The sequence below is a fragment of the Geospiza fortis genome, unplaced genomic scaffold (genome assembly GCF_000277835.1).
Source record: "Geospiza fortis unplaced genomic scaffold, GeoFor_1.0 scaffold108, whole genome shotgun sequence".
NCBI classification, from domain to species: Eukaryota; Metazoa; Chordata; class Aves; order Passeriformes; family Thraupidae; genus Geospiza; species Geospiza fortis.
The window spans coordinates 1,731,873-1,753,612 of record NW_005054439.1 but is presented as its reverse complement, the minus strand read 5'-3'; the positions used below and the strand labels follow the sequence as shown (position 1 = coordinate 1,753,612).

General features: G+C 39.0%; 1 protein-coding gene across 1 annotated transcript; it reads right to left on the bottom strand.

Moving 5' to 3' along the window:
• Nucleotides 1-1,004: 1,004 nt before the first annotated feature.
• PPP1R17 (protein phosphatase 1 regulatory subunit 17) lies at nt 1,005-11,722 on the bottom strand. The gene is made up of 4 exons (XM_005427265.2): nt 11,626-11,722; nt 8,095-8,247; nt 6,528-6,689; nt 1,005-1,804 (listed from the first exon to the last, which is right to left on the bottom strand). The coding sequence occupies exons 1-4, from the start codon at nt 11,705-11,707 to the stop codon at nt 1,725-1,727; spliced, it is 477 nt and encodes a 158-aa protein (XP_005427322.1). The 5' UTR covers nt 11,708-11,722; the 3' UTR covers nt 1,005-1,724.
• Nucleotides 11,723-21,740: the final 10,018 nt, after the last annotated feature.

The following is a 21,740-nucleotide window of genomic DNA, read 5'->3' as shown; positions in this document are numbered from 1 at the left end:
CACCTCTCTCCTGAACAGGGCAGAAACTGGGGCTTTTATGGGGAAAATCAGGGGTGGTACAAAGAGGGAAAAACCAATCAGCCCCAACAAATGTACATGGGGTTCCAAAGCATGCTGGGAACTCACCATGACCACGGAGGATTTCTCAATCCATGAGACTTTGAGCGGATCTTATCATAACCCATTCAAGGGACACCTCTCCAAGGGAGAGGGCTGGCATGCACATCTGTTTCCACACTTTACTGTGGATCTTATATTAATATTGTTACTTGAACTACTGATTGTTTATATTTTAAGTATTATCTTATCTCACTGATAGATTAATAAGATAAAAACAAGTACGCTTTCTAAGTAAGAGGCATCCCATTAATCATATAGTGGACCTCTTGTGCAATTTAATATGCAATTATTTATTGTAAGCTCATTGATTACATCTTGAGAGTATACATTCACATATATTTGTGAATGGAATGCATTCTCATGAAAGATGTTGGGTCAGTTACAGTGGCAAATGGAGTCCAAACTAGTATGGTCCTCAGCTGTCTGTATAAGCGACTTTAAATGATACCTAAATTCAGTCTGCCAGGCTAGATAATCTTCAACCTCTCTGCTTAGTTCCCTAAGGGTTCAGCTGGCAGTGCTACTCCATCTATCCCAGAGTTATTAAGGTAAGCACACAGTGTCCAATTTTATCTTTTTTTTGGTAGAATATTCTACCAATACCCATCTCTCTACAAATGCTGTAGCTAGCTGTGAAAGCAATTCTTGTTTGAATCACTGAGATAAACTATTTAAAAAGTTGCATGATGCTCTTCTACCTTGCAGTAAGCATATACCATTGAGTAACATTATTCTTTTTACTCAATTTTTACCTTCCTGCTGTGATTTTGAATCTTTAAAACCTCTCCTAACTGATTACCTAGGATTCAATTTAAAAAACAGATGTGAAAAGAAATTATTTGGAGCAAAAGCATCAACTATCCAACAGTTTTATCTTTCAGCAATCCAGTGGAGACAATTATCAGCAGGCATTGCACTTCCCTAGTGTTTCTCCTCTGAGATCTCTGCCCTCCATCCTGTTTGATGCATCTGTCAACACTGAGAGCCCTTAGGTGTAATTTTAATTCTAAAGTAAATTTATCTTTTCCTCCTTACAGACACAAGTCATGAGCAGATACGGGCAGAGGAAATTTTTGCTTTGCATTTCAGAGACTCTAGAATTGAATCCTGGCCCTCTTACCTTCTTCATCTATCCCATCAGCTCTGCACATGGGAATTTTCACTGTGGTCAGTGTTATTCCAGGAAAGGAAAGCTGAACAAATTAGGTCAAGTGTCAGGCAAAAAAAGCAATTTGAATCACTAGCTGATGTTTTACTACTCTGCATTACCACTTCTAATGCCGGGTACTGTATGAGTACCACACTGCACAAAACTAGATCTGATCTGAGGTGGATTCCTTCTTGACAAAAATGCTAGGAAGCCCCTTCTAGAAAACTGACAGAATCCTTCAAACCCTGTGTAACTGAAATTTCTGCCATTCATGTCCGATAATGCTTGCTGGGAATTATGAGATGCAGATAAGCAGATAAGCACTTGATGGTAGTTTAAATTCAAGAGTACAACTGAAAAAATTATTTATAAAGGTGAAAGATCTTTTTTAATGTGCTACCACTTTGAATGACCCATGATTATTTACATTGTATTATTGAAATATCACTGTAATCTAACTGTGGATTGTGTCTCCATCCTTTTCTTCATCTTCCATAATCACTGTTTGTTCTTCTTCTGTAAATAGCTTAGTGCCTTAAGAAGAGAAGAACACAAAAAACAAACAAACAAAAAAAAAAACCAAATTAAAAAAAAGGTGGAAAAGTGAGTTGATTTAATATACTACTTTCTAGAAAATATCAGGCAAAAGAGAATTTTTCAGTTCTCTCTTATTTCTTGATTTTAATGTCATCACATGAATTGCTCCTCATTTCTTTTTGGCATTTCAGTCTCTTAATACTTACTGAACTAGAGTTGAATCACTCCATTTTTAGCAAAAATTATTAAGCATTCTTAAATCCAGTATATTTTTGCTATCTGTAGAAAGAGACTGAAGTTTCATTTGGGAACATGTATGATGAAGCAAATACTGTAATTAATCTTTGTAACAGGAACAGCTTTTATGGACATGTATACTTTCTCTATGTATATAGCATATTACTTAGATCTTGCGAGTGCAGGTGAAAAAAGAGATGTTTAAATACCCACATGACAAGTGCCATCTCCACTGAAATGATAAAGCATCAATAAATTGCAAAAGCTACAAAATGAAGAAAAATGTGAAAATAGACTTGGATTGTAGATCATACCTCCCACAAATCTGTCACTTCTCCTTTCTCTGTGTCTCTCTCTTTCTCTGTTAAACAAGTCTGTTCTTTGAGGATCCAGAGGCTTTTATATAATACCAAGGTATAACAAATATTGTAACTGCTTTCCTCATTAAAAAATAAGTAAGAGTCATGTGAGAACAATGCATTAGGTACAAAATATTTACCTATACTGCCCTTCATTTAAGTTAGCTCCTGCTTCATTTATATGCAGTGCTTGTGAACTAGCTGGTTTCAGCAGTACTATGAGATAAACTGAAAGGCATAAATAACATTCATTTATGTCTTTCAGTTAATTTAAAACACAAAGGACTTCATTTGTTCAAGCAGCAATTAAGTAGCTCTTGTTGTTAACTGCAAAGAATGATGGCATTTTATGGAGATAGATGTAAATATTCCTCATACAGATTTCTATTCCTATAGGCAACCTAGGTAAAGATAGACAAGGGTTTTTTTTCCTGATGCCTTTGGGGTTTGGGTTGTATGTCCTGCATAGGAGAGTGGGGGTTATTTTTTGTTGGTTTTCAATGGGCCATTGAGGGACAGGGAAAACATAGTATGTGCTTAGAATGTACCTTCAAATGTGTGATGAAATTCAATCTATGCGCATTTGCTATTGAGAGAATGACAGAAACTAATGCAATTTTCAGTTGTTTTCAGTTATACCTCCAATGACACTTTGTTGCCTACTGTTGAAGCCGCCTTTGAACACTTGGCATGGAATCAAAGCAGCTTGCTAAGATGCTGCCTCTCTGTACAGATCTTTTCAGATCCTGTGTTCTGGATCTGTTTTCAAGTGATTAACTGCCTGTGGCAGACTGATGCCTGTATCAGGCAAAATAACCTATGTATTTAAATGCCCGAATTCTATTTCCTTCCTAGTCTAAGGATGCATATTTAATTTTCAAGATACATCCAACGTACGTCATTCTGCCAGTTGAAGTTCACCAGTGATGGCTCCATGATTTATTATGAAAAGCCTTTGGTTGAAGGCTGGCCCAATGTTTGCTACTTATTTACTTTCAGATTTATTCCATTTGGTAGCACACACAAAGAAACTAAGCTTTTATGGAACTGCTGTGCAAAACAGAACCTGAATTATAGACTTGGAGACCTGAGAAGACCCAGTAGAACTATGTGAGCTAAGTAAATATAGACAAACCTTTCTGTTCTGTCTCCTTGTCATTAGTCTTGCTGAAGTAAGCAGCACTCAGTGCTACATGGTATTGATGCCTTGGAGTGGCTACCTAGAACAGAGGCTAGACCGAGTTAAGAGAATAAAGAGGGTATTTTTTAAAGGCCTTCAATAGCTACACCTTGGGCAGTGTAAAAGCCTCATGGAGGCTACACCCAAGATGGACGGTGGTCGCAGGTTTTTCAAGCAGATAGAAGTTTTGTCTGTTTGCATATCAGGGGTTAATTCTCCAATTACAGCTTCAGGCAATGAAGCCATATTCCCTCAGCTCACTCCTCCCCAATTCACTTTTGTTTATATACTTTTCAGGACCTGAGGCTGTGGTGTGTCCTTGGATCACAGGCCTAGAGGGATTCTTTTGTCTAACTAAAATGTGAAGATAGTTAACTACACTTTATATGCAGTTTAGAGCTATGCACTAATGCAGTGTAGGATTTGAAAAACATAATAAGTAAAATCTTAAGGCATCAGTATCTCTTGAGACCTGCTAATGAGGATTGCCACCATTTCTAATATTTCTCCTTCAGATCCCCTGCAAACCACTTCTAGATACCAATTCAAGAAACTCCATTTAATTCTAGTAAAAGATCATATTTAATAGTCTCTTGAACAGCTGTCCACACAAATAGTTTTTTGTAAATGCAGCAAAAATGGCAGATGTGTTATCCCTCTTTGTTTTGACCAGCACTCCTAGGACAGTTTCGGAGCTTTAATATCCCAGCACAGTCGATGCTATCCAAAAGGAAACACAGGGCAATTCAATTCACTTCAAGAAGACTTCAGGAAGACACGAGCATGCATATCTTATCTCTCTCCTGCATGCTTTTCTTAAAATACTGCATCAGGCACAGTCCAATGACCAGGCTGAGCGCAGCAGACTTTGTTTAGTACTTGCACTCCCAAGAGGTTGAGCTGGGGCTATTGGTAGCAGCAGGTAGTGGCTGCTGTAAAGAACACAAATTTAGGATGCTCCCTCAGTTCTCAGAGGAAGAAAATCTAAAGGACCCTTCCTCCTCAACACATCCTATAAGGATTGTAGTTAAAGATAAACCAAAGCCCAAAGAAACAGCAAGACTAAAAAAGCCAGTGGGATGCGACAGAAGTGCAGAAACTGTTACTAACCTAGAATGCCAGGCTACTTAAAATTTTACTTGTTACAACTAATTTAGACCAAAATCTGACAAGATTTTCAATCTAGGGTGAAGTCCTGAAATTCTTATTAATGAGCAAAAAAGCTCTCCCTGAGGTCAGTTCTACTGTCAGTTTGTTTGTATTTCAATGAGTTGGAAATACTCCCAGCTCAGCTGCAGGCATTGTCCCTAGGCAGTCTGTAGACATGCGCTATCTTGTTGTTTCTCTGATCTGTAGCCCAAGAGGTATGGCTTAAATCTAGGTGGCACCTGACAAATAGATGATTTAAGACAACATCTTCTGTCTAGTTTTTAGCTTTCTAAGAGAAACACTCATGTTTCTGTGAGCCATTGAGGTTCTAGAGTGTACCTAAAACTTGCAATTACTTGCAAGTTCTGTTGGGAAATTATGGTGACATTGTATATTTACCCTCTGTTTACTTTAGCCAGATTCCTTGGCAGATATTAACAGAACAATCTAACAATCCTTAAAATAGATCTGCAGGATGAGTTGCATTTCATAATACACACAGCTAGGAAAACAGAGGTAGGGAGGCTAAGTGACTTTGTAAAACAGCAAACAGAGAAAGATTAACTTACAAATGTTTAGCAAATCAAACATGCTTCTCACTCTTTGAAACCCAGAACTTCCAAATTGCATTCAGTAAAGCACATTTTCTTCACAAGTGATCAGAGGCATCATATCAAAGAAAAAAACATTTTCCCAGTGTTATACAAATCACTACCATTTTGACTTCCTGTTTGTATTCCCTTTCCATTGTTTTGCATTAAAATGCTGATTTGTCCTCGAAATTGCTGGTGGTCCATGGAAAGTTTATAACATGCATCTCTGGGCTGCATCCCTCTGAGCATTGAATCCTGAACTCTACTGGGAACCTCAGGAGTTCATCAGTTAGCAATGTGATTCATTGGTAATGATCTTGCTATTGATTGTGCTGAGCATCAGACAAGCTACTAATATGGGTCCCTCTTAGAGCTGGGGACCTCTGTTTGGGGCATACATTTAAGCTGTCTCTAGTATCTGCTCTAAAAAGGCTGGTTTGTATGCTATAACTAGGTAATCAGAATTACATAAATATACTTTTCTTCCATCGCTTCTTAATTTAAATAAGAGAGGGAATTTGTTCATAAAGCATGGTGCAGCTTTATTTAGTGTACGTTCCTGAGCTCTGACTCGTGAGTTTACCCAAAAAGCTTTTTTCAAATGATCCATGGTAAGATTTCCCTTCCCTTCCCTTCCCTTCCCTTCCCTTCCCTTCCCTTCCCTTCCCTTCCCTTCCCTTCCCTTCCCCATTGGCATGTAACATGGTGTCTACTGTATGTAATTCCTGATGCACAGAAGTATCTTTAAGGTGCTGCTAATGAGAAATTCATCACCACTTGGCTACATCAGTGCCTGTCAGGGACTGCCACATGAAGGAGGGGATTAATCAGTACAGCTTTGCTCCACATTGTTGGAGGCATTTTAGTGCTGGTGACCTAAAAATTTCTATGTGCTTAGGTTTGAAAAGCAGGGCTGTAGTTGTCTTTTCAGAAAAGTAGGATTGCAGTTTGCAAGAGATAATCAAGTGACCAAATGCCTTTTCTTTCTACCTATTCTTTCTATCCCTGGAGCTTGAACATGGGATATGTATTAGACTTTTCATTTTCACCCACTATTATTATATACTTAGAGCAAAGAGGTCCAGTTCAAGAACTGCTACTCTACTGAGCAGAGGGCAACCTCCTTTCAGCCTTCTAAGTATATCTCTGACACTAGCCACTTTTTGCTGCCTCTTAGGAGGGTCTTTACCTAAGTTTCTTACCTATTATCAAAGGTGGGATGTGTATTGCAGGTGTATCTTTTCTTCTGGGCTTTTTCTGCTCCAGTTCAGTGATTTGAGAGACTGGAGACTCTCTCTCTCCCTGTGACTTCTCTGGGATACCAGACTTTTTCAGCAGATTTTCAGATGAGGCTGAAACTATGCCTGTAAGCAAGCAATAAAGAAAATGCTACTTTAGCCTGTTTACATTGAAGAAACTTCCACCTGTGTAGCTCTCACAAAGACTACTCTGAAGTACAGTGGCACAACTGCATGATCTGCTGCATGATGTACCTACCCTACATTTCTTTCAAATTAATTATTTCCCATAGACTCTAGAAAATGATGCTATCAGGCCAGCTGGCTTCTGATTATACATAATGCACTAAAAATCGTGGGACAGATGAGTGTAATCTCCTATTCCAGAACTTTAGACATCTTACCACAGTAACTTAATCACACAGATGCTCAAGAGGTTAGCTGGGAGCAATATGACCACACAGAAGAGGCTGTTTTAACTAGTGAAAGAATGTTTTCTTTATGATATGACAATTGCAGGAAGAAAACACAGCTCTCCAGCCTCTGAGCTGCTCTTCCTAAGAGAGAATTGCTGATGGAAGGTACATGTGAAAACTGAACAGAATCAAATATCTGGATTACAAATACTGGAAAATCCCAGTGCTTATTTTTGACTTGGTGAATTGTTGCAGATATACGGAGAAGCATACAAGTAGTTGCTGACTAACTCCTCCATGTCTGTGCAGCATGGGAAGAAGAATTCAATAATGTAAGAGCACAGCTCTCTTGATGGAAATTATAACACTGAGTGTTTGTTAGCTGAGAGTGACAAACATTTATTCCCACTGCTGGTTTTGGATCATTAGGTTTCAGTAGCCGTCTCCTGCTTATTCTTCCCTTCTCCAGGTTGGTGGCATTTGGGTCTCAAATATCTGTATTTGTGCCACAGTAGGGAGCATTCCACAAGAAGACCCTTCACTGCTGTGATGTTTTCTGGCTTCCTGAAACACCTACCGTTTGCCAGAGTCTCCATAAACACATGATCCCTGTGATTTCCAGGAGGACCATCCTGCAGGTGGCTTGTGTGCTTAACTGGTCTCCCAGTGTCAGCCCCAGCTTCCTGCTGCACACTGGATGCAAGTTTCATGGGAAAGTGCAGGGGCTGGGCTTGATCCTTTTTTTGATTTTGGACCATAGCCAATTCAGACATCTAGTATGGCTCAGCAGCTGCCAATACTTACACATAATATCACACAGTAATGTAACATTATTTATCAGCAAGTCTATGAGATCCACAGAAGCAAGTTTTTCAGAGCATAAACCTATCCACCTTGGTATTCCCAGAAGTGAGACCAAGCCCTTCGACTAACATGGAATATCTTTGAGAAAGACAGACTTTCTGTTCACCTGCCTTCCCAGGTGCACATGCAGGAAGCTGTGTTCCTCTCTGCATCCAAGGGGACATAACTGTTTGAATGTTCCATGGACTTTCATCCTTCTCCAGTCTCCAGACAGGAATTGGGACTTCAAAGTCAAGAGATTTACTGCTCACCTGTTAGAGGTGGTGGAGTGTGCAAAGCTGGTGTATCTTTTCTCTTTGGCTTCTTTTTCTCCTGTTCAGTCTTCTGAGAGGCTGTGAGAGTTTTACCTTTTCTTGGTTTATTTTTGAGGTCACAGCTCTTAATCAGCTGCTCTGAAAGATCTTCTGTAGGGAACAAATATAATAGAACTTAAAACTTAGGGGAGATAAAAAAACAGATAGTGAAAAGAATCACTTTGATAATGGTGCTTTAATTCAAATGCCCAGGAAGAAAAATCTCTTAAATATTTAGAAAGCAAAAAAAAGAGGGCTTTGTGCCATACTACATGGAAGTCAAGTGACTTAGGAAGTCCTTCTGTGTTGTTGGCAGTACCCATAAAACCAAGAGAGAGAGTTGTGGGCAGCTTGTGTATTTAGTCAGAGGAGAGGCTGCATCATTGTGCGCAGAGGTTCCATAGCCACCCCTGTTTCATCCAGTGGTAACTGTGTGGATTGTATCTTCAAGAGTTACAAGGCCAGTTCTGTGAAGTAAAGTTTTACATATATAGGGTCCGTCTGAGCTATTTGTAAAATGAGCCAGTCAGTATATTGTTCCCTTCAAGAGTTAATTTTATTTCCAGAGCTAATGAGCAATTGGTATTTGCTTTTTATTTACATAACATGACACTTGATTTTTGGTTTTCCTTCAAAACAATCCTTTACTCAAATCACCCAGAAGGTCAACATGACTTTTTCTGCAAGGGTCTGTATTTCTGGGTGCTTAGGCAAGCTGAAAATACAAAGGATAGCTTGTTGTGGTAGTAAATCCTTCTCCCTCAACTCCTCTCTAGGCCTGCTCTACAATCTCAGCAGCTTCTGATAAGCCTTAGTTGAATCAGCTGAGTGATGAAGTGCCCCTTAACTGTGCCAGTTGGGCACTGAAGAATCTATGACCCTACTGGTGCTCTTGTATGGTAAAGGTAGGAACTATTCTGACCAGGAACATGAGCAGTCCCACCAAAGTAAGGAACAAAGGATAAGCAGTCATTCTTATTAGCTTTGGTAAGTCATTTACCCAACTGAAATGATACCCTTGTCATGAGACTTTTTGAAAAAATTAATCACAGCCTGAGTGTAATAGTACTATTTTTACTGGGATTTTTTGGAAAAATCATCTTATAATGTTACAAACAGCAGTGTAGCAGCAAGGAGAGCTGTTTGAGCTCTCCTTGAACACAGTGGACCTCTGAGTAGGATGCCTCTTGGAGCTTGCAAACCCTCAAGTTTGCAATACTTGAAAGACTCTTGCTGATAACAAGGTCTAGGCAGATACCATCCCCACACATACATACTCCTTGAGGTGCAGCCCACGCTGGTTGAGAAACACTAAGGGATTTGATATGAGTACTGTACTGAGCCTGACAGGAATTTTAGGTACCTTTTTCATGTGTTCATGCAAGTGAATAGATCATGGTATGAATGTTGTTATTTTGAGTATATAATTAACTCACTGTTATAACTGTAGCAAATCCTATTGAATTATTTTTTCAAATATTAAATTAGTCAATGATTAAGTGCTGTTGCACCCTTTTCTTACATCTATATCCTCTGCACCCTTACCCTCTTGCATCCCCAGTCTTCATGTAAATCATTCCAAGTTACTTCTAATTCAATTTACTTATGTATGCTTTGTCTACATAGTAAGTAATAGAATGAACTTTGCCACTTAACTCTGTTAAAGCTGCATTCTCATTAATTCATATTAAACCCCGTTTTTTGCCAATAACCTTGACGATGATTCCTTAAGCATTTTAGCCACTCATTTGTGAACCTGTCATTAGTATCATCACAGAAGCAACTGTTTTGAATTCTTATAAGCAGATTGTTTGCCTTCAGCTGGGCTCCCCACATCGTTACCTAGCCCCTGGCTGCAGACTTGCACGCAAGCACAACTTCATTGAAGGCTCTTTCACACTACTTAAGGCAGCTGTTATGTCTGTGAGCCTGCAGGTAGATGTGGGAAGGATGGCCTCTGGGTTAAGTCCCTGGAGATGTGGGGTTTTTTTTCTGACCTTTACAGGCTTTCCTCTCAGTCCTAATGAGATAATTTACCCTCCCATTGCCTCTGTTTTCCAACAGTATAATGAAACTCATTCTGTATATATTTAAATAAGCAATTTTATGGACCAACTACAGTATACTAGCAGTTGTAAAAATAGTGTCTGTGGCTAGAAATGCCATGTAGCAGAGACAGAACTAGGATACCTTCCTTGCAGTACTAATAAACAAAATTTATAAAACCTGTGGTGAGACTTTTTTTTACAAGGAAGTGAAATTGCATTTGTCTTTCATTATTGTTGTCACAAAGGTAACAACACGCAAACACATTTTTCTTTCTAGGTTGCTAAATCTTCAGGACAATTTTGTAAGATAGGAGTGAAATCATAGCAGTAGAAGCAGAGGCAAAGACCGTGAATAAGCAAAAAGCTTATCTATCAAGCATGAAATCTAGTATTCTGGAGTGTGGCAGCACTCCTATGAGCAATTCTAGTATGCTCATTGTGAAAGCTGTAAGAAGTAGCTTCAAGAAAGGAAACTGGTGAGGAAGGAGAAAACTGTGGGAAAGAGAGTAAAGGAAAGATGATTTTCAGAAAGCTGGAAAAGCAGGCCTGAGAAAGAGAAAGAGCAGAGAAACTTAGAACTAGCTACAGCTGCAAAGTCTGAAGGTAGAAAAAGTTACAATGGTATAGCAAGCAAGGACATGAAACAATAGCTTGAGTTTTAGGCTTGGCTAAGATAGACCTTAAGACTGCAGAAAACTATGCTTACCAAGACAGTAGACAGTTTTAAGCTTAATAATGGTCTATTGTGTATTGTTAATAGAAAGGAGACAAGCAAGCATTGTATGAAGCAGGTGTACATGTACTTTTAGTAATTGGCTAAAACAATTGTCTGTAAGCTTTAGCAATATGCTATTGGCTAGGAAGTATTTTAAATACTCTGTAATTTTAAATGCTCTGTAACAAAGATGTCTTTGTCTGTTGCTGGCAGAACATTGCTGGCAGAGCTTTTGCCATCTTTCTATTGTCTCAACCATGTAATGAGGCTGCAATAAAAGCTCAAGGAATGTTTCCCAACAGTCACGTTCCATTTGTGAAAAGAAAAAAACTTCCCAACACAGAAAACATTTTTAGAAAGCTGTCTCAGTGATGGCAAATTGAATGCTTGAAATCTCTTACTCAAGTTGCATATGGAAGATATATTCAGGGAAAGCTCAGCTATATTCTAACTTTCCATTTAATGTGGTATAAATGAAGAAACTGCTCTACCAGGGAAAAGATCAATGACTCTTTTTCCTTTCTCCTCTTTAAATAACTTAACTCTAGACATCCAGCTGATATTTATATGCAGAAAAAGTGCTCTTTGTCTTTCCATCTGGCACTAGAAGTGTCAGCAGGAGATGTAATCTATCTGTTTTCATGGGGAGTTAGTTGTATTGCTGGACTTTATTATGTGAAGACAATACTCCTCATTAGAGCAATGACATCATCAAATAACACTTACCTAAATGGTTACACTGTGAATCTTGCTTGTCCAGTCTGTCATCTGGGATATCAAGTGACTGAACATATTCTGTTGACATCATTGAAGCGGCCTTTTCTCCTCCTATGAAGATATTACACCACATTAATGAAAAAAAAATTTAAAGAAATTCAGCAGCATGACATAAAACAAACATATAGGCATTACCTAACAACTGACGAAGAGTTCTTGTCTTCCAGCAGTCTGCTGACCTGATTTTTTACTCACAGATGCCACGATTCACTGCCTTGGTTACACACACAGTAATCTGTTTTTCCACCTACCTTGCTGTAAGCAACCCACACTAGCATAGATTGACTCTACAGAAAAACATACTTTTTTTTTTTTGAGCACACAGAAAGTGCTATCTCATACACAAAGTAAATGCTAAGGAAGAGGATGTTTTGTTTTGGTTTTCTTCTCCACTTTTTCTCAACAGTAAACTAAGGATCATATTTGCTATTTATTATATGAACCAACTTTAATAATGAATTCAGTTGACTTGCTCTTTTAAGAGACCTTACATACCAGAAAAATCAGGTGTAAAGTGCTGCCTCAGAAAGATGGCCAGTGCTCACAGATCCCAAAGCCATCATGAAGTAAACTTACTCATCACTTTGGTAAGACCATGGGAACCCATTTCATGTAGCTATTTAAGTGTCCATGCTCTGTAAGTCTCACTGGATTGCTGTTTGGGCTATTTTGTCTCCCTTTACTTTCAGCTGCAGTGGATGTAGAAGCCCATCCTCATCCATCCTCCTACCTGAGCACCTTGCAAGCTGAGACTTGATCCTGGGGCTGCCACAGATGCCACCATAGAAAGAAGAAAATTAGACCATTTTTCACTGCTGATCATTTCTATTGTTGCTTAGCAGAAACTCATCAGAATGACAAAGGCAATGTTAAAGGGAAACAACCTTCAACCTGAAGGTGCAGTCCAAGTGATCTTGGTATCTGCTTTGATCCAGCAACGACTGTGGTAGTTTTTTATTCATAACCTCCCTTCTCCATTTTCAGGGAATAAGAGCAGACTATGACTTCCTTGTAAGGAGGAGAAAGGCAATGAGGAAAAGAAAAAAACTGGAGACATTATGAATAGAAGATGAAGGAAGTAATTGAGGAAAAAAATGAGGAAGGGGAGGTAGAGAAGACAAGGCAAATAAAAAAGTAAGAAAAGAGGCAGCTGCAAAATAACAGTGAAAAGGAGGATGGGAAAATAGGAGACTAAACTCTGGGAGTTTGGTTTTATCTTGCTGGAGGAAAAGAAATTACTTATTATTTCTCTGTAAACTACATTGGTTGTTTGCTGACAAGAGACAGAACAGTAGGTGAGTTAATCTCATTTCCATTACTAAACTTGCATCTATGTAAAGAACAATTAACCCTTGAACAAAGTATTTGCAAAAGAAGGTAGGAAGGGTTGCACTGATGTAGTTCTTCAGTGGATGGAAAACACGTCTTAAATGACAGTGACTTACAAATAAATAGAGTAACAGAGTGGTGGTTTAGATAAGCCCTTGCCTTTTGCCCAGGCCTCTGACAGCAGGCAGTAGCTTTATTCAGGTAGCCAGCACCCCAAAGCTCACTCTCATTCACAAGTTCTTTAATATAGGCTGATTCAGTCTATTATAGAATTAATTATTTATTTAATAGACAGAAAACTAACAGACATAAGACTTAAAACAAAGTAATACTACACAGGAATAAAGACAAAAAGAAAAAAGACTACTAGTAGGCATATACAGAGCAAGGTTAAAGGTACCTATTAATGTTACAGCTAGCAAAGAAATAATATAACTTAGGATTCAATGTATCTTACCATCCAGTTTTTAACGGGACACACATCATGATCCTTTCCCTCAATCCTCAGGGAAGTAACTACAGATTTGAGTCCATAGTCCAGGGAGAAATCTCCCACAATTTCAGGGTGTGTGTGTAGAAGGCTTCTACCTCTGTGATAACTCATATGTCTTCTACAGTTTGTAAAACACTGTCTCTCAGTCAAGAATATTTCCTTTATCTCTTCCCACATCTGCTCTCTAGACTAAGATGCTGATTCTTAGCTGAGGTCTGAGTACTTTTGGTACCAGGGATGACCTCTTGCTGGGCCTTTCAGCCCTTAGGTTATCTCTTTATAGACCAACTGTCAGTGGTAAAGAGGAGGGTGGGATAGATGTCCTGCCACAACTGGCTGGCAGCATCAAATTTGACTCAACTCATGTCAACATCAAAAGTTAACATTGACTGATACTGTACATATGGGATTAATTCCCTTACGTTTCACTATTTAAAATGTACAAAAATTTGTAATATTCTACAAATTATTAGGATCTTACTGAATCAGGCCTTGATGAGGGATTTCACCTCCAAATGTTCACTATAGAAATGTTCCAGTCCAGCCTCACATCTGTACTAACGTGTTATACTTCCAGAAGGCTCATTTGCCTTCACTACAAGAAAAATCCCTCACTTAGGAAGAATCTAGAGAAAGAGATCTTTGAAGGCACCTTGAATGGTTGCTCGATTTATTCACTGTATAATTAAGCTACAGCTGTGGTTTAAAATAAAGCAGACATAATTTTATTTAATACAAAACTTATCTGTCCTTATGAAGGCTTGCACTACATTTTGTATTTTGAGGGTGTTTTATTCTTTTGATGCCATTTGATTTTATTGGATTTGATTAGGGCATGCTGGCTAAATATTATGACTGTAGGTAAAATGTTCTTTTCAGAAGAATACTCTGTTTACAAGGTTTTCAGTGAAATCAGGGATATTATTTCAGACACTGTGGACATTTTTGTTTTTAACATGTCTTGAGGCAAAAAAGGCTGGGGGTAGACAGCAAAATTTAAATGTAAGATTGGTAGTAAATTATATTTAGTGGGAATAGCTTATAAAATATGGTTAAATTTGGTTAGATTTCAATAAGTTGTTTCATTGAATTATTTCACCCAATAAAAATTAAGCTTTGTAAAGAGGCTTAATATAGAATTGCTTCATTATTTTTTCTTATGGTAGTTTGGAAAATATTATCTAAAATACATCTCTTAGGTCTGTGTTTATATTTTCACTGCACTTGATATCTTCAGTGCTTTAAAATTCTGGTTTACCACCTAACTTATGACACTCCCCTTCTGTTTCTTTTCTTTTATAAATCTGCCCTGAAGCCAGCATTGCCTTGCTTACTAAGCAAGCACTGCACTTTGTGACAGTCTGTGTGACAAAAGAATAAAAAGATAAAAATTGCCAAAATATATAATGGATTTTGGTATCTTGGGTGTATATACATTGTGTATGACGTGTGAACCTGTGAGCACTGTTACATCCTGTCATCATGGATTACACACAGAGGTCTCCTTCAAAGGAAAGTTGCTGCATGTGACCATTGTTATGGTACTTTCCCAAACAACTCAAATCAGTTCCTGCCACTAAGGAAACAGATTCCCCAGTAACATTTTATGTGGGAAGGTAGCCTGCTATAGGGGCTGTATGAAGCCATTAATATGGCTTTACAAATTGAAGCATGTTCTCAGATTTTCATGCATTAAGTGCAACACTTTTCTTAGCAGACTTCACATTAGCGTGTTTTGCACTCTCTGCTGCCATCAGTCACCTTGGTAGCAAATGCTATTCATGTGATGAAGTAAAGTGTTTTTTTCTTGCACCCTATTATGTCTCTTGACATAATGATCCACATTCATCCTTTGTGCATCTGTAACGGTTACATTGGAGGCCTACTTCACATACAACAGAAGATACTTCCTGAGATACTATATGTTGCAACAACTATAGATTTTCCTATATGATTTAGGATTCAATTGTCATTTAGCCAGAGACTTTGGTACAGTGCAGCTAGGCTGTACCACCTTCTTTGGAGATATGTGCCTAAATGAGTCACCTCAAGTCTCTTATTTCTTGGAAAAGAAAGAGCTGATAAGGACAACTGAAATGCTTTGCTTAAAGCTGAGGCAAGTTCTAGCTTTGCCTACATAGTTTTGCTTGTTAAAACTTTTGGCATGAGATTGGATTGGCTCTACTTACAGACAGAAGAGGGCAATGAATGACAAGGCAGACTGAAAAGTCCAAGTATTACTAAAAGCTGCTTCAGCCTCATGTGAATGAAATCTCATGCTGCGTCACTGTCATATAACAGCATGACTCCCTTAGCCATACACCCTTGTAAGATAGGGTGATTCAGATGAAAAATATCTGAACTTTTCACTTTCTGGATATCAGACTTTTGGATTTTTAGATAGGTTAAAGCACATACTAATTTCTTTTTCAAAATTCTCAGTTGTTGTACCGACTTGATTAAAGTGCCCAAATAAAGCTGTCTTATCACTCACTAACATAGTTCTAAAACACACAAATATTTGCACGTATATGATTAATTCTTTGCTTAAATTTTTGGTTTCCATAACAAAATTCACTAATGCAACCAGTTCCAGGCTTCAATTAGCTAAAAATATTATGCTGGAGACAGATAAAGATACCTGTTTTAGTTAACTATTTTAAACACATTTGGTTTAATGTAGATGTGTGCCACAAGTAGTCAGCTTAAAGTTTAGGGAATACTCAGCACAGCTACTCTCACATATTTATAAGATTATGTAAGTCTTTCAAGGCCATCTGATAACGTGACATTTAAGCTGACTTAAAATTAAATCTCATGAGAAAAAACTTACCTTGTAAGATAGAAAACTAAAGCTTTGAGAACAAAACTGAAGAGCTGGGCTTATTTTTCATTTGATCTTGAATTAGGCATGGAAATGGGTTGGGGGGAAAATCTCAATTTCTCTTAGGGTTTGAAGGGTTGTAGGGGCTATGCAACTATGTAGATATTAGGTACTATGGATAGTTGTATGTAATCTGAAGGGACAACGTAGTTCTCAAATGAGTCACCCGTAGGTGATCATTCTTACCTATAAGATGGAGAAATGAATTATGATATGGAATTCTTATAAAAGTTTACAGGGGTTATGTGGGCATCAACGTCAGTACTTCTTATCATTGTACATTAAGGCTCATGTCTTTGTATATTGAATATTTAGAATTCTGGAACTGGCCCTTTATAAGGTTATCCACAACCTGTGCCACTGAAGATTTCAGTAGACCATGTGGTGTATGTGATATTGTATGTGGTATTGTATGTGGTTTGTTGTTTTTTTTTTTTCTCTTGTTCAGGAGAGTGTTTTGTTTCTACAAATGACAATATCCTGAAGAAAAATGCGCTAATCTCCAGGGCATGCATAATTATTAAACAAACCACTGGTATGTTGACAAGGATGCTAGATAAATAAAAGTACTTTTGAGAGCATCCTTGTTGGGTGACAGCAGTCAATCTGAATTTAATAACTTCATTTTGATAGTTGGTAATAACATCACTACAGAAGCCTGTTTGGCCCTATGTATTTATCTTCTGAAGCCAGAGCAATTCCTAAGAAGAATAGAGGGAAGCAGAGGCAGAAACAGAGGCAACTAAGGTCCTAGGGTGGTATGGTGTGCACACTTGTTTGTCCTCATTCTCATAGGCAGAGCCTGACCTTGCTGCTGATGATGTACTCAATAGCTGGAAATGAAAGTAAATAGGGAGTATCTCATAGGCTGCTGCCAAATGCAGACAAGAGGCAGAGGCTGGACTTCATTAGTTACAGTCCAGACTGGACAAAAAGCCGCATTTTGCTGCCCTGCCCAAAGAGCTGCTCTGACATGGGGGTTTACTTTTTAAGACTGGTGCCTCCTCTCCCACCAAGCATGCACTTACAGTTTCCTGGGGAGTTGATTATTATATCATTTTAAATTGGTTTGCCCCTTTCTGTCTGGTTGCAATGAGCACATAAGCAAGGAGGGACAGGCAGGCTCCCAACATCCTTACCTGCTCCTTTATCCCTCAATCTTAAACTTATGTGGGAGGCAAAGAGCAAGACCTGTCATTCCTTCTGTAGCATGCCCCCTGTGGAGGGCTCTATAGTGTGAGTAGGCTCCTTATTTGCTTGAAGTCATTTACAAATGCAGAAAGAAGGAATAAGATATTGGATGAAGCCATCTTGCACACATCTGCCCTATGCAGAAATAATGTGAAACAGGTCAGGAGTCAAGGGGAATGGTACAACATCTGGCTACATTTGGCTTCTTCCATCTGTACTAAGCAGGCAGCCTTAGTACCTTTATCAAAAAATATGCATCTTCACCCATACCCCATCCTATCTCAGCCCATTACAACTGCTTCCTGGCAAATCATCTGAATAAAGCAAGATTACAAGTCAGAGGAGAAAATAAATGTCCTACAAGTAGAAATTCTCAGTGTTGCTGCTCCAAATCTTTAACTACAAGTTCTACTATATGTTTAACATTATTCTATTGGAGTGATGCCTTCCGGGATACAGGAGACAGCTTCATGTTAATGCACAAACTTTCTTCTTCAGTTACTTGGGCACTAGGCTGCTCTCCACAGGCACCCTGTCAGATTATTCACTTTTATAAAGCATATTTAAATCTTCTTAGCAAACACTTTGATATTTGAAAGCCTGATCTGAGTGTCTCCCTCTATCCAAAACTTTTGCTACTAATACTAGCATGGGTGAAGTACTACAGAATTGTCTTGGAGCAGTTTCTGCTCACAGACAGTGTGCTTCTGGGTGCTATTTCAAAAATTGTGGCTGGGTGGTAGACTAATTCCCATTACTAGCTTGTAAAATAAACTTGTAAAAGAGAAACATTTATTTGTTTGATTGAAAAAATTGCAAGATAAATTTGCACAAGTTCTGGTTACAAGTCTTTGTCTTTGGAGATCATAAAAAATACAGTCTTCCCTAATTTTTTCCTTGAGGTACAAATTAACCCCTTGCACATGCCAGACTTAGTAGTGAGATAAGAAGTCCTTATACTAGCTCCCACTTTGCTGACTTAGAAATTTGGTTGTGAACTGTCCCACCAGTTAGTGCTTTAGTTTGCTCTAAAACTCTCTCCTCCCCATTTCCCTATCCAAAAATCCCAGACTCGGATAGGTCATACCTCAACTTTTCCCACATAGGACCATCCCCAGCCCATTCCCTATGCAGTGGGGATCCTGTGCTTTCCTGCTCATCCCCAGAGGTGATAAGGCAACTTGCTGGTGGTGGCTGCTAAAAAACCCAAAACAAACAAACAAACAAATCCACACACCCCCTCAAAAAGAAAAGAAAAAGGAAATCAAGAAGCCAACCAGCTGGGAGGAAAACACGTTGCTGAAGTACTTACTGAGCGGTGTGAGGGGAGGGTGCAGTTTGTCGTTGGGGCTCACTGGAGGATCTTTCTCCAGCCCAGTATTGGGGCTGCAGCTGATGCTCTTGCCTGTCTTATCTACGAATAAGTGGAAGCTGTCTCTGTGGCAAGGCCACACTTGGGCGTCCTCCTGGAGGCTAGGGAACCGCAGCACCACTCCCTGCCCCACTAGCAGATTCTAATCCTGTCTCCTTCCTCTTCCACAAGCTGCAGGGGCCAAAGGAGAGGCAACAAGATGCGTGGGAGACCAGCAGTGCCTCAAGGCTGACGCATCATTCCTCCCAGATGACCAAGAGCCACAGATGCTGATGCTCTCAAAGAAGAAAGAGAGGATGTGAAAGCTTTGGCACAGAGGACCAAAAGGTGAGCTGCAGCTGCTGTGTCTAGAGCTGCAAGAAAATCACAAGGGCAGGGAGTAAGGCTGATGCCGTCAGGGTCCCAGGGGAAAGTTGAGGATAAAAGTGGAGCAAGAAGGCAGGGCACACATCCGGAGCAGTACTATAAGCACAGAAACTGATGGACACTGTCTCCAGCACTGAGATTCAGTGATGACTGCATTTTTTTTTTTGTATATATATCTGGCACAACTGGTTATACAAGCATGGTGTTTATGGGGCCAGGCAGGGAGTCTTCCGCGGCTGCCAGTTGTTTGCCAGCAGAGACCAGTCTCTCCTATTTTAGCCCATGCCTTTGGATGGAACTGTTATTTCAGCTGAGAGAAAAACATGCCTGACATTGGAAAAGCTCTGGAAGAAATACTCTAATCTGTGGTGGGACTGTGAACTACCCCTCTCTTAGTATTACTTGCAACAAAAATGTCTTTGTCTATAAAAACTGTGGTGGCTCACAGTTGTCATTATCTTATCATCTTTTCCCCCCACTCAGTGACTGCAATTCAAAAGCACCGGTGTGCATGGCATACTTTCTTTCATAAACAGGATATGGTACAGAAAGCCCAAACAGGCAAACTGCTAATTGCTAGCCCTGCAAATTATGCTATGCCCATGGGTCCTTTAGGTATCATATGTGGTTCTACAAAATGTCAAGGATGTTAAATGCTCTAAAGGAACAACCTAAAAAACTGTAAGCTTTCTTCATCAGTGCCTGGGAGAGAAAAGTATGTTCATTTTCTTGCAAAGTGTAAGTCACCTGTGCTTATGTGTCTCAGTGGCCCACCTTTAAAAGCAAGTTCATAAATGCTTAAATTATTCCTGAAAAATGGAGCAGAGGCTCCTAAGAATTTTTTTGTGAAGAATAATATTTCTAAATTCAAAAAAATCCAGAAAAATAAAAAAAAAAAATAAAAACCCCAAACCTCCAAGCTCCTCAAATCACACAAAGCCCAACCTTGCTTTTTATGAGTTGCGCATCTACACCATTGTCCAGACCTCTCTATTGCAGTGAATTTTAAATTAAAAACTGTCTAATTTTCACTGAAATGTATTTTACTTAAACACAATTATTTCATATTTTTCTATGAAGTCAGAAAATCAGAATGAGGTGGATGAAACAAAGTGGTCAAATCAGGAATATATTTTGAAACTCGGCTGAAGATTGCCTTTTTATTGTCCTGATTGAAAAAGCCAGCCAGTCATTTATAGCACTAAAGAATTCCCTGAGGACAAGAAAATAATTTCCTGTTCTAGGCACCAGATCCCAAGGTTGCTTTGGGAATGTTACAATATAAGTTTAGTCAAAAGGAAAGCAGCCTATCAGCTATCTCAGCAACATTACACATCCAGCCCTGGTGACCTTTTAGGTTTGTTAGCCACCATAATGCCATGAGGCATTTAACTGCACCAGCAGATTTATCCCAGTCTCTACAGAATGTCTGTTGCTTTATCAGTGTGATGGAGGATTTACTGTCAGATGTGGTCTTTTAAATATCTACAGTTGTTGTCCTACTTGTAGGAGGGTTGGGCCTCCTGCCGTATTTCTAATCTTCTCTGTTCAGTTATTTCACAAACACAACCTGGAAAATAGTCTGAGTTCGTAATAAATCTGCACTTTAATCCTCTTCACATGTACACAAGTGCTCCCAGGCTTTGGAAAAGTAGTTATTGGAGAACTACTAATGTAATTAAAGATAAGAACATGTCTAAAATTTTCCAGGCGAATGCTTTAGAAGACAAGCAATGCAAAAGGAAAGTAGGACAAGATCTAACAAAAAATTACACACACACACGCACACACACACACACACACACACACATATACACACATGCACATATGTACATATATACATGCAAGTATGTATATATAACTATAACCTTACTGTGCATTTGTTATTGGTCATGGGTGAGGAACAGAGCATCTGATGCCACCTGAAGAGGCTAGAATGAGTCTGCTGGAAAGGAGAGATCCAAGAACACTAGAGATTACCAGGTAAGTGACATCACAGTACCTTCCCATACAAAAACTTGTCTCTAAAGAATTAAAGGTGAGCATTATAATCAGTACTGGGAAGGCCTGTGGCCTTAAAAATGACATAGTTGTCACTTCCATATGTTCCATATTTACTGCACATGGCTATGAAAATCTTACAAAATAGTATACTACTAATCTTGCGTACGATCCAAGACACTGTGGCTCTGTGGGGGTTTGTTACATTAAGTTTATATTAAGGTAAGATTTTACTATCAACCCTGGCACTATTTTCAGATGAAACAAGAGATGCTGATAAGGTGAAAGTGAAGTGCTATTTTATTTTAACAGATCTTAGGTATCCAAAAACTGCTCGTGATTCAGCCTGAAGCTACTTCTCTGTGCAGTAGCATGTGGTTACATACTCACTTCAGGTAAGAAAACTCAGGGCTCACACTCTCCTGAAG

What these genes read in the sequence shown, in the direction of transcription:
- PPP1R17 (XM_005427265.2), bottom strand. Translation starts at nt 11,707, where the DNA reads ATGATGTCAACAGAATATGTTCAGTCACTTGATATCCCAGATGACAGA. An exon ending in TTCACAGTGTAACCATTTAG is followed by an intron (nt 8,248 to 11,625) that starts GTAAGTGTTATT and finishes TGTTCCCTACAG; the next exon opens with AAGATCTTTCAGAGCAGCTG. An exon ending in CATCCCACCTTTGATAATAG is followed by an intron (nt 1,805 to 6,527) that starts GTAAGAAACTTA and finishes TCTCTTCTTAAG; the next exon opens with GCACTAAGCTATTTACAGAA.